This window comes from Bombina bombina, chromosome 3, assembly GCF_027579735.1.
Source record: "Bombina bombina isolate aBomBom1 chromosome 3, aBomBom1.pri, whole genome shotgun sequence".
NCBI classification, from domain to species: Eukaryota; Metazoa; Chordata; class Amphibia; order Anura; family Bombinatoridae; genus Bombina; species Bombina bombina.
Window position 1 is genome coordinate 863,344,127 of NC_069501.1, and position 12,903 is coordinate 863,357,029.

Here is a 12,903-nt window from a genome sequence, read left to right on the forward strand (position 1 = left end):
TAACCGTTTAAGGACACAGCTTTCAGTTTGCTCAATTGTTTTATGACAGAAAAATTCCGTCATATGTCCTTAAGAGGTTAACATTTCACACAGAGAACAATTCATTTCTAGTGATCGTTGTTCTTCTTTATGACTGATAAGGAATGCTCTTTATATGTCCATATGAGAGTCACATCTGCCTCTAACACCGCACTAAATGATAACTTTAGTGAAGCTGCTAGGTGTGTAAGCACAGTGATGAACATGTGTGTACTTGCTGTATACTTTGTAAAATTCAGGGGAAGGCGTGCAGACATGTCTTAATTGTTTCCGTATACATTCCAGTTTACTTATGGCGTTATTATTTTGTCACCTGTATGAGCTCTACATAATGGTATCTATAGGCTGCAATTTGACATCACTTCACATTGTTATAGCTGTAAAGCAAAACCGGTTACAGAAGGGTTTTCATTGCTTATGTAATTGCAATTATTTCTGTAAATCTTTCTTTAGTGTAAATGTCCTAATGTGTACATTTTAGTGAAAACATGTTCAGTAGGATTATTTGTACCTAAAAGTGTTGACAAATTCTGTTATACTGTTTGTTTTTCTTAAAACTACAGTATATATACATCATATTTTTAACATACTTAAAAACAAACGGCAACACAGTCATGTTAAAAGCTTTCTGCCTAGTATTAAAAACCAAACATAAAGCATATTCTAGCTCTGCATATAAATATATACTGTATATATATTATGGGAATGGCTACAAGTTTCTGGCTCCTAAATTTATTGGCTAGCTGCTAGATTTTGAACAAATTTGTCAAGCCCTGCTAAAATATGCTTAACATTTAGTTTTTAATACTTGATTTATTTTGTTTCATTTTAGCTTTAAATTCTAAATATACAACAACTGAAAAATACAATTAAAAAATGAAATAGCTAATATTAATAGTCTATGACAAATGGTTTCAAATGTATAACTGGGAAGGTCTAGTGCTAAAAGAACAAAAAACTGTTCACATCCTATTAACGGTAAAAAATAATGACTTTAATGTATTACTCAATATGCGAGTAGCCAATATATTGTATTGCAAATAACATGTATCTTTTTTTTTTTTTTCAGCCCTTCATTATAATGTGTACTATCCATTTTGATCTAAAAATTGACTTTCCTCTTCCACCAAAGTGACCTCTCCCTGGCTCTTAGGACCCCTTCTTTAGAGTTACTATCATGCCATCGTCCAGTCATGGTGCTGCTTTCAGATTTAGATTACGGCATGAAAGTGTTGACTGGAGAAGGATTGCAGCTATTGATGTGGACAAGGTGGCAAATGAACTCAATTTTGTTATGCTTCAAGACAACATCATGAACATCACTTTTTGTAATCTGGAAAATGAGAAGTGTCCACAGTGCCAACACAGCCTGGATCCAGTTCTTCTTAAACTGTTTCGACTTGCCCAGTTAACCATTGAGTACCTGCTTCACTCCCAAGAGTATTTGACTTCTCACCTGCAGACTTTGGAAGACAAATTACAGGCTGCTCATACTGAAACCGAAGAGTCAAATCTGAAGATGAAAAAACAGTTTGAGATTGCAAAGTCTCTTAAACAGGAATGCAAACGTAGGAAGAAGTTAATTGCTACCCAGCAGATACTAATAAATTCTAGTGCAAACTCTTATCACAAGGTATGGTCAGTAGATACATTAGGAATTAGCCTTAAGAAAGGAACATAAGAATTTATGAAGTTTATCTGGTGATGTGCAAAACTGACTATTATTATGGTGGTCTTTTTTTACACCTGTGTGCTTAGAGATCATTAGAGTGTATGTTATAAAAGTATACATGTCGGTGTTCTCCACAGAAATATATACCACTTGGCTGGCATTATGAAGTAGTTGGGTGGGGGGCATGTAATACTTTTGCTTTTATAAATGTTACTTAAGCTATACAGTGCACAAATTAGTTGCACAATATAACATAAATTGATTAAATTATAATTTGAGCAACAAATATTGAAAACATTTAAATTCTACTAATGTTAGCTTAATATTGGCTAAAATTTTAGCTGGGTGGTCAATACTATCAGCCAGGTGGTGCACCCGCTAAAAAGGCCCTGGGGAGAACACTGCGTGTATCCTTTAATTGGACATTAGAGACAGAATTAAACTTATGTTTCAGATAAAGCATGCATTTTAAGATACATTTCAGTTTATTTCTGTTATGAAATTAACTTGATTGTCTTGATATCCTTTGTTAAAGCATACCCAGGTAGGCTCATGAGCCGGGGTGCACTACTGGGAGCTAGCTGCTGATGGCTACACACGTGCCTCTTGTCATTGTCTCTACAGATGTATTCAGCTAGTTCCAAGTGATGCATTGCTTCTCCAAAGTCAACTTAAAGATTTTGAAGGTTAGAAAACATAGTGCTATTATAAAATGCTCTCATATATAAGAAAATGTTTTCTCTTTTATCCCTTTAAACGGACAGTAAGTAAAGTCAAATTTTTTATTTTGTGATTCAGATAAAGCATACAATTTTCAACGACTTTCTAATTTACTTCTTTTAATTAATTTGCTTAATTCTCTTGATAGCATGGGTTTTAGGAGACTTACTTCTGTTATAAAATTAACTTCATTTTCTTGGTATCCTTTGTTAAAAAGCATACATAGGTAGGATCAGTAGTAGCAATGCACTGCTGGAAACTAACTGCTGATTAGTGGCTGCCCATATATGCTTGTTGCCATTGGTTGTAGTGCATTGCTTCTTTTTCAACAAAGGAGACCAAAAGAATGAAGCAAATTTGATAATACAAGTACATTTTAAGTTGTTTAAAAATTGTATGCTCTATCTGAACCAAGAAATTAAAAATTGGGTTTTTTATTTTCCTTTTAAAGTGATGGTAAACTTGATTTTTTTTTTTTTAAATCGGGTCAAGAGTCTAATCAATATTTTAGATAGACTTTAATTGATCACGTCAAATAAAGATGCACTGTTACTTACTTTTTAATCTAGCCGTTCCATTCTAATACCCCATGCTCCATCCGCCCCCTTTTTTTTGTGTGAGCTAATGGTTTTGAACTGTTTTCCAATTGGTGCTCTAGCCAGTTGGCACTTTTTTTGTAGCTAGAACATTGATTGGAGAACAGTTCAAACTTTTAGCTCTTAAAAAAAATATGAGTTTTGAAGTGGGCGGCCTGAGCACAGTGTATTGGAGTGGCACGGCTAGATTAAAAAGTAAGTAACCGTGCCTCTTTATTAGAAGTGATCAATTAAAGTCTATCTAAAATATTGTTTAGATTCCGTACCTGATTTTAAAACATGTAAAATTTACCATCACTTTAACTCTTTGAACACATCTACTGATCTGTAAAGAGAGCTTAGTTTCAATGGGCGCCATGTACTAAGCTTCGAAGTGACCGTCCGTCTGTATTTCCGCGTCAAAATTCGCTCACGATCTGCTTCTCGTATGTATCAATCTGCGATCTGCTCGAAAAAACACTATTTTCATCAGCGATCGTAATTTTACTCAACTCATCGTTCCGAAGCCTTTTTCCACTTACTACATGTTCGATCGCACGTAAATTCGCTGTAATCGGAAATTATGAATGTTACAACTAATCCGCCCGCTCCAACTTTCACTGTAACTTCGCGTGATTTGCTTCGCGACCATTTAGGTAGCGAATACAATAGAAAACTATAGGGGGTATCAACCTGACGCCAGGTAGAAGTACTTAAGTGAAAGGACTAGACTACTATTGTAGCATTATTGGTTTTTGGATCAGTGAATGAAGATGGAGACACTTTTACACATGTTTCTTTTCCGATTAATTCAATTACGAGGAAGGAGGGCTATACAGGCACCGGTTAACAACTTGCAAAGAAGGAGAGGTAGAAGAATTAGAGTCCATAGAGTTTTCCTTCCACGTATGGGTTTGGAAAGCATTTCTGATCGAGAGATTATCCAGAGATTCCGTTTGGACAGAGAAGCTATTATGCAACTTTACAATGAAATAGCAGAATACCTTGAACCAATGACAGCGTGTTCACAAGCCATACCCGGACTATTAAAACTGTTGGCAGCCTTACACTTTTTTGCCACCGGTTCATTCCAAGCTGTGTCTAGCGTTATAATTGGCATCAGCCAGTCTGCTTTTTCGAGGCACCTAACCAAAGTTATTGATGCTTTGATGGTCGTCTTTCCAAGGTACGTGTGAAAATGCACATTCTTATACATGTCAGCAGCCAGACGTTGCCGCTTGTCTGGCGATTATGACACCTAGATCGTCACGTGGGTAAAGAACTAAACCAATCAGGTCGCAGACTGCTTCTTAACTTTGCTCTTTCGCGCCGAACGAAGCTTCAAAGTTATCAATAATCCGATTGTCTTCGACACACAATAGACGCAAAATTTTACGGCTTGGTTTTTAGTACATTCATGTAACGAAGTGCCATCCGCATGGTGCGAATGCCGGCGGGTTATTTCGATACGGTCTGTGCGAAAAAATTGACGCGTTAGTACATGGCGCCCAAAGTGTGTTGTTATATTATTTTTTAAACTTTTAAACCCCTTTAGCTAATGCTTATTTTATCCTCTATATTGCTGTCTGTCCATCATACCTTTTTAAACCAGTCATTTAGATTTGTAGATATGTCTGGGAGGTAATTATTTGTGACTCTTTCAAGATTGCAGGTGTAGAGTTTTTAATGTCCAATAAACAAGTTCTTAATTCAGGAGATGCTTTTTCTTCGTGAGCGAGAGCATTAGTTGTGACATGAAAAATACGTTGAACTCAACATGTGTTCCCTCAAAAAATATATTTGATGCCTCAGAAAGTGTGCATATAAAAAGATTGTGCACAGGGTAGACGTAGAATTGAATACTCTATCTGTATTATGAAAGTTTTAATTTTGACTTTAGTGTCTTTTCCAGCACATTTGTTGGCTGCTGTAATGAAGGGTATTTACTCATTTTGTTACTACTCTGATAGAAGAGCACTCAGAGCTACAGACGATTAATCTGCTTCACAGCTGTGCAGGAGATTATTTGTACACTGTTGTCCTTGTTATTCCCCACTCCTGTTCACCGTTTGTAAACAGAGGGGATTTGTCTGATGTACCCAGATTATGGACTAGCTGTTTGATGAACCATGTGTATATAAATCTAGCATAAATTTACTATAAAATGACTTGCTCTGCCTCTAGATTCACAAATCTGAAGCGTTTGATACCATGAAGGGTAAGGTATACCGTATTACAATAGTATTTGTAGGTGTGTATTTAAGGTGTGTATATATGAGTATTTATTTACGTACATACATGTGTTATACACGCTTATAATGTGCACAGTCAAGAAACATTTTGAAATGACTAGATTATTTATTTTTACTTTTTTGAAAAATAATTTTTCAAGTCCTATTATTCTGCTTTGGTTTTTGGAAAAATAGATGTTGCTGTGTTGAATAAAATCACCTTATGTGGGAGTTGTTTCTATTAGCCATTGAGCAGTAGAGTCCCGGGAGCCAGTTATACATAATCGTACACACATTGGGCTAGATTACAAGTGGCGCGGTGTATATATATTATTTTTTTTGCGTTAGCAAAAACTCTGCTTGGATTTTAATTTTTGCTCTTGCGGTGTTGCATTTATATTACATTATATGTATAAATAAGTTCCAAAAATACTTAGTTCGTGCTAGCTTTAACCCGAATAGCGTGAAAAAATTAACTAAATTTTCTGCGTTCACGTGCTTGCATTCCCCCATAGAGATCAATGGGGAAAAAAACTTTAACACCTGAGATCGCGCAATTGCCATCGCCTTTTCTCATTCCCCATAGAAGTCAATAAAGTAAAAATAATTGTTAAAAAAACAAACACCCATCGCGCATACAACATAGCATATTCGCATTCGTAAAGTGAAATATTTTTAGAGCTGCAACAACTAATCAATATAATGGCTAATAATCGATTTATGAAAATAGTTGTCAAGGAATCTCATTATCAATTAGTTGGTTTGCACACAGCACCAGCTGCTTCACCAGTTGAGCTCCTGCACATGGTATTGTATTTTCTGGTTATACCCTTAACCTAAAGGACCTCTACAGATCTCTACTTTTCACTTTTTCAGGACAGTATAAGTTTACAACTACCCCTGGCTTATGTGCAACCCAGAAATAATAGGAGTCATCATTTGGATTGTTTATATTAAATCAGGTGATTTGGGACTATGCTTTGCATGATATAGTGCCACGCTTGTTATTTACACCTAATCCTAGTTTGATTGGAGTTGCTATCTGAATTGATGTGCACTATTATCTGTTTGCACAAATATTAAAGATTGCTTGCTATTTCTGATAATATGTACTGTATAGATAAATGTATAAGGCTTTGTCATGTTATTGATACAGTATATAGTCCTTAGCTCTTTTTACTTTTATAATTGTTTTTTATATTTTTAATTAATTGTAATATGTACCAGTTTCAACCTCTAGAAGTAAATATCTGTTAATTTAAGAGTGGACTAGATATTTTTTCCCTAACCATATAGCTAGTTTTTTTATATATATATATATATATATATATATATATATATATATATATATATATATATATATATATATATATATATATATATATATATATATATATATATATATATATATATATATATATATATATATATATATATATATACAACTAAAAAGCTGTTTCCAGAAAAGACAGGGACTTCAGCACTCTTCAAAAAATAATAATAAAGCTCCAAGGTTTAAAGTGAACAAAGTAACACTTTATTGACATATGCAATCAAATCTCATCACACACCATATCTCCCAAGAAGGGAAGTATACAGGTATAGTATGAAAAATTATAACAAAGAAAATAGTGTGCATGTCACTAAGTCTGCCCGGTCAGTGTGAACCCCAGTAGCAAGCCAAAGATTGCATCGAATAGTAATAAATAAGCGGAATATATTTCATATAACCACACTCAGCTGCACACAGAACCTTCACAAAAGATGAAGGTATAACCTGGGCAGGTATGGAAATCAGGATCTAGGTTATCGATAATATATTCCTACAAGGTTGCAGCAATTCAAAGCAGACATAAAAAATGTAGCACATACAGATGCAATATTAGCAAGCCATGCAAAGAGTTTAAGGCATAGCAATGTAGATACGAAATGGGATAAATGATGATATACCCAGCTAAACTCAACTGCACACAGAACCCCTTGAAACGTATAGAGGTATGACCCCAGAGGCAGAACTTTCCTTCACTTTCTGCGATGAGATTTCTTTAGTGGAAATTTTTCTGCAGGCCATTATTAAATAAAATTTTAAATTAGACAGTTACACTAAGGCACCAGTTCAACTGCAATGTGTTGGTTAACTGAAGAATAAAGCAATTTTTAATGCTTTATAATATAATTGCATAGCAAATAAGCTGCATACAAAAAAAATAAATTTTAAAATGTCTCTTAAATAAATCGGTTTTCTTTTCTCTAGGTCTAACATAGAAATGTAGTAATAAAAAAGATGCAATGCTCATACTAACGTCTTACATTCAGAATAAACAGCTTTGCAGACTGGGAAAGGCTAGGGGGCGGGTTTGAAAAAATCTCTGAGAGCCAGTCAACAAGCAATGTGCTGCTGCTTTGCAGCGCAACAGCATATTTGACTGATCACTTCAAACAGCTCTTTGCGATGGATGCACTGTGTTAAGGAAAACTTACTGCAACCAGAGCACAGCTCTGTTTAAAGAGAACTGTCTAATGTGAAGCAGCACCACAAAGTTCAAGCGCTAACAGTTCCTGCATGTGTCCTGTTCTTTCTGCAGACATGCTGCATTTTCTGCGATGACATCTCAGATCACTGTATGTTCTGCCTTGGGGGGTATGACCTGGGCAGGTGTTAAAGACGGGATCTAAGCTGAGTATACAGACATTCAAAACCAAGCATGAGAATTAGGCAGTATATAATAAAGCATGCAGGTACATATACATAGTTAAGGTAGCTAAAGCATGGAAGCCGGCAAGTTATGAGTAGAGAGCATTCCAAATCCATTCAAAGCAATCCTTTCACAAAAGATTGTTCCGTACACAGAGCAGCACCTCTTTGACAAATGCAAAAGTGCCTTGAAATAATACTGCAAAGTAACGTAGTATGTTTAGCCTAGGAAAGCGTCTCCAGCTGTGTTTCTGTTTACATTTGAAGTATAGGCATTCAAAACTCGTGCTTGGAAAAAGTCTTGTGACCCAAACTTTTCAACTAGTGTGTGTCATCCTCTGGCAAAGCATGGCAAATAGTGTGTAGCGCATGTACATACTACACCTTCCTTAAGTGGCTGCTGTAGCCGTATATCCTCTTAGTAAACGGGCAGCCAGGAACTTGTAGTACAAATGGTAGCAGCGACTTGCTGCATAGCCGATTGGAGCTGACGACTGTGGGTCACCTGATGGGTCAGTGTATATGTATGTGTGTGTATATGTATGTGTGTATATATATATATATATATATACATACATACACAGCAATGTACAGTGGATATAAAAAGTTTACACACCCCTGTAAAAATGTCAGGTTTCTGTGATGTAAAAAAATGAGACAAAGATAAATCATTTCAGAACTTTGTCCACCTTTAATGTGACCTATAAACTGTAAAGATTGCAAGGGCATCTCCTGTGCACAGCCCTCTTCAGATCACCCCACAGATTTTCAATCAGATTCAGGTCTGGGCTCTGGCTGGGCCATTCCAAAACTTTAATCTTCTTCTGGTGAAGCCATTCCTTTGTTGATTTGAATGTATGCTTTGGGTCGTTGTCATGCTGAAAGATGAAGTTCCTCTTCATGTTCAGCTTTCTAGCAGAAGCCTGAAGGTTTTGTGCCAATATTGACTGGTATTTGGAACTGTTCATAATTCCCTCTAGCTGAACTAAGGCCCCAGTTCCAGCTGAAGAAAAACAGCCCCAAAACATGATGCTGCCACCACCATGCTTCACTGTGGGTATGGTGTTCTTTTGGTGATGTGCAGTGTTGTTTTTGCGCCAAGCATATCTTTTGGAATTATGGCCAAAAAGTTCAACCTTGGTTTCATCAGACCATAACACCTTTTTCCCACATGCTTTTGGGAGACTTAAGATTTTTTTGCAAAATGTAGCCTGGCTTGGGTGTTTTTCTTTGTAAGAAAAGGCTTTCGTCTTGACACTCTACCCCATAGCCCAGACATATGAAGAATATGTGACATTGTTGTCACATGTACCACACAGCCAGTACTTGCCAGATATTCCTGAAGCTTCTTTAATGTTGCTGTAGGCCTCTTGGTAGCCTCCCAGACCAGTTTTATTCTCGTCTTTTCATCAATTTTGGAGGGACGTCCAGTTCTTGGTAATGTCACTGTTGTGCCATATTTTCTCTACTTGATGATGACTGTCTTCACTGTGTTCCATAGTATATCTAATGCCTTGGAAATTCTTTTGTACCCTTCTCCTGACTGATACCTTTTAACAATGAGATCCCTCTGATGCTTTGGAAGCTCTCTGTGGACCATGGCTTTTGCTGTGGGATGCAACTAAGATCATTTCAGGAAAGACCAACTAGAGCAGCTGAACTTTATTTGGGGTTAATCAGAGGCACTTTAAATGATGGCAGGTGTATGCTGACTCCTATTTAACACGATTTTGAATGTAATTGCTTAATTCTGAGCACGGCTACATCCCCAGTTATAAGTTATAACACTTTTGCAACCACATTATTTTAATTTTTTTTTGTTTTCTTCCCTCCACCTAAAAGATTTCAGTTTGTTTTTCAATTGAGTTGTACAGTTTATAGGTCACATTAAAGGTGGAAAAAGTTCTGAAATTATCTCATTTTTTTTACATCACAGAAACCTGACATTTTAACAGGGGTGTGTAGACTTTTTTTTTATTTTTTTTTTTATAAAAGCTTTATTGAATGAACATGCTTTACAAAATATAGTTATACATAACACAGATCAAATTCTATACAGCAATGAATATTCACAATTCTGGAGCTTCCGATCTTATATAACTGCACAGCTAGCCTATCCAAATGTCCACTATAATAGTGGATCTAAAAGTGAAGAGAGAACAGAAGACGCCAAGAGGGAAGGGAAGAAGGAAAAAAAAAAAAAAAAAAGAGGGGGGGGGGGGGGGGAGAGGGGAAGGGGAAGGGGGCGGGGGAATATAGGGATGGCATTGGTTATAGAGGAGGTTTTGAATAAGGCCGAGCGGTAATTGACTACATCTATAGATTGTTTGTGACTCCAGACTCCCTATCCTAACAGTTTCTATCTCTACACTGCTTTACCCTCCCAGAGCAGTAGCATATATTCATAAGTTGTCAGTTTACCTGTTTTGAAATAGTGATACCTCTCCAAACTAAGCAAGTCCCTCACCCCACTTTTCCATTCTCCCATACTAGGGACTTGTGCTGATTTCCAGTACTTCTGGACAATGCTCTTAGCACAGTTCAACATGAATATGAACATTCTTTGCTTCACCTCTTCAGAAATCTTGGGGAGTTTATGAAGTAGTAGATAATATGGGTCTTGGGGTATAATGATGGTCAGTATTTTACTACATTCTGTAAACACACCCTCCCAGAACGGTCTTATAAGGGGGCACGTCCACCAAATGTGGAGTAGCGTGCCCTCCTCTCCGCAGCCTCTCCAGCATCCCCCCCCTGTATGAGGATAGATCTTTTTTAGCCTTTGAGGGGTAAGATACCACCTACTAAGAAACTTGTAGTGCATCTCTTGCAAGCGTGCAGATACCGAAGCTTTTTTTGCTTTACCAAAAATTTTTAGCCACTCCTTAGTGTCCAAATCGTTGCCAAGTTCCCTATGCCAGGCATCCACATAGGAAGACAAAGTGCCCTCTTCTCTAACCAGCAGCATCTTATAAAGTTTTGATATCAGATGGCCCTGTGTCCCTTCTGTGGTGCATAGCACCTCGAAGGGGGTTTTCTGTCTGGAGAATGACGCTTTGTCTTTAATACTGTCGTAGTAATGATGGAATTGCGCAGTCCGAAACCATAATCCAAATATCCAGTCATCCCACTCAACCAGCTCTGTTTGCGTTTTGACTTTCCCCTGATGGATTGTGTTAGAAATGGCTGCCTCAGCTAGTGTACAAAATGAACTTCGGCTGTATGGTCTATTAGCCAGTCCAATGTCTGGATTATCCTGGACAGGAGTGACCGGTGCTTTCAGTGTTGAGATTTTGCTCTCTACTTTTATAAGCTCGTCCCATACCCTGAAAACGTCTCCCACCAGGGGGTAGTGCTTTATCTTTCCAGGACGCTTAGAGGCTTTAACCCAGGCCAGTGAGCCCACGTTACTCCTTCGTAAAATGTCATTGTCTAGTCCTATCCAGGCTTTACTGGGGGAGTTGTGACACCACTCCACCAAGCGCTGCAGACCTATAGCCTTACCATAGGTGGGTAAGTGAGGGACCCCCAGCCCCCCTCTGTCTCTTGGGAGATACAGTGATCTTCTGTTCACCCTTGGCTTGATCCCATTCCAGATATATGTTTCAATAGCTACTTGCACCTGATGAATTATATGTGAAGCTAACAAAAGCTGGATCGTCTGCATGATGTATAGGACTCTAGGTAGAATATTCATCTTGGTGACGTGTATGCGTTCAATCCAAGATATGGTTTTATTTTTCCATGCATTCATGTCACGGATAATGTCGTCTCTGATACTTTTGTAGTTAATATCAGCAATTTCTTTAATCGTCGGTGCAAGCGTGATACCAAGGTACTTCAAGCGCCCTGGGGCTTTCTGGAGTGGACCCTTCGCCTGCAATGTGTCAATGACATTCTGTTGTTCCGTAATGTTGAGGATCTCCGATTTGGCTAAGTTAAGCAGAAAATCAGACACTCTCCCATATTCTTCGAATTAAAAAATGGCAGCTCGGAGAGAAGAAGTCGTATTGGTCAACGTCAGCAGAATGTCATCTGCGTACATCGCCAGTTTGTGTTCTGTGTTACCTATTTTAATGCCCTGGATGGCTGGGTTGGCACGGATCTTACATGCCAGCACCTCCACCACCAGTGCAAACAGTAGCGGTGATAGAGGACACCCCTGTCTGGTGCCGTTCGTGATTTGCAACGGTTCAGAGAGTGTACCATTGACCCGCACCCTCGCCGAAGGCGATGAGTACAAGGAGAAAATCCTTTGAATAAAACCCGGTCCGAATCCAAATTTCCCTAGTGTGTGCTTCATAAACATCCAATTGACCCGATCAAAGGCTTTCTCCACATCCGTTGACACTAATGCCAACGGCACGGATTCCGCCCAGGCATGGGAGATCAGTTGAATAACCCTTGAGGTATTATCCCTTGCCTCTCTGGATGGGATAAAGCCAGTCTGGTCCACAGATATCAAACGTGGCAAAAGATTTCTGAGCCAGTTGGCGATGAGCTTCGCTAGGACCTTGATATCAGAGTTGAGGAGAGAGATTGGTCTATAGTTCCCAGCAATATCAGCAGATTTGCCAGGCTTGGGAATTACAGTGATGAATTCCTCAAGCATCGTACTGGGCAAGACCAGATTCTCCGTTAGAAGATTAAACATCTTGAGCAAGTGAGGTGTCAACACATCCAGAAATGACTTATAATATTTGATGCCAAATCCATCCGGACCAGGGCTCTTACCCGTAGGGAGATCTTTAACTGCCAAAGCTATCTCTTCTGCTGTGAATGGCCTCTCTAAGCGGTCTGCTTCTTCTTTGTTTAGTGTAGGGGTGTCAAACCTTGCGAGATAATCTATTATCTCTTGTTCCACAACAGGGGTCACCTCTCCTCTTGATTCCCGACCACTGGGCTGGCGAATGTTATAGGGGTGTGTAGACTTTTTATATCCACTGTATGTGTCTCAATGTTAAAACCCTT

The 12,903-nt window shown here is 38.1% G+C and overlaps 1 protein-coding gene across 1 annotated transcript in view; it reads left to right on the forward strand.

Moving 5' to 3' along the window:
* The window catches only part of DZIP1 (DAZ interacting zinc finger protein 1), a 281,110-nt gene that overhangs the window by 1,649 nt on the left and 266,558 nt on the right, over positions 1-12,903 (forward strand). The window contains exon 2 of the mRNA XM_053707838.1: positions 1,109-1,672. Within this exon, the coding sequence (XP_053563813.1) occupies positions 1,217-1,672 (456 nt within the window). The 5' untranslated portion in view covers positions 1,109-1,216. The remainder of the gene's footprint in view (positions 1-1,108; positions 1,673-12,903) is intronic.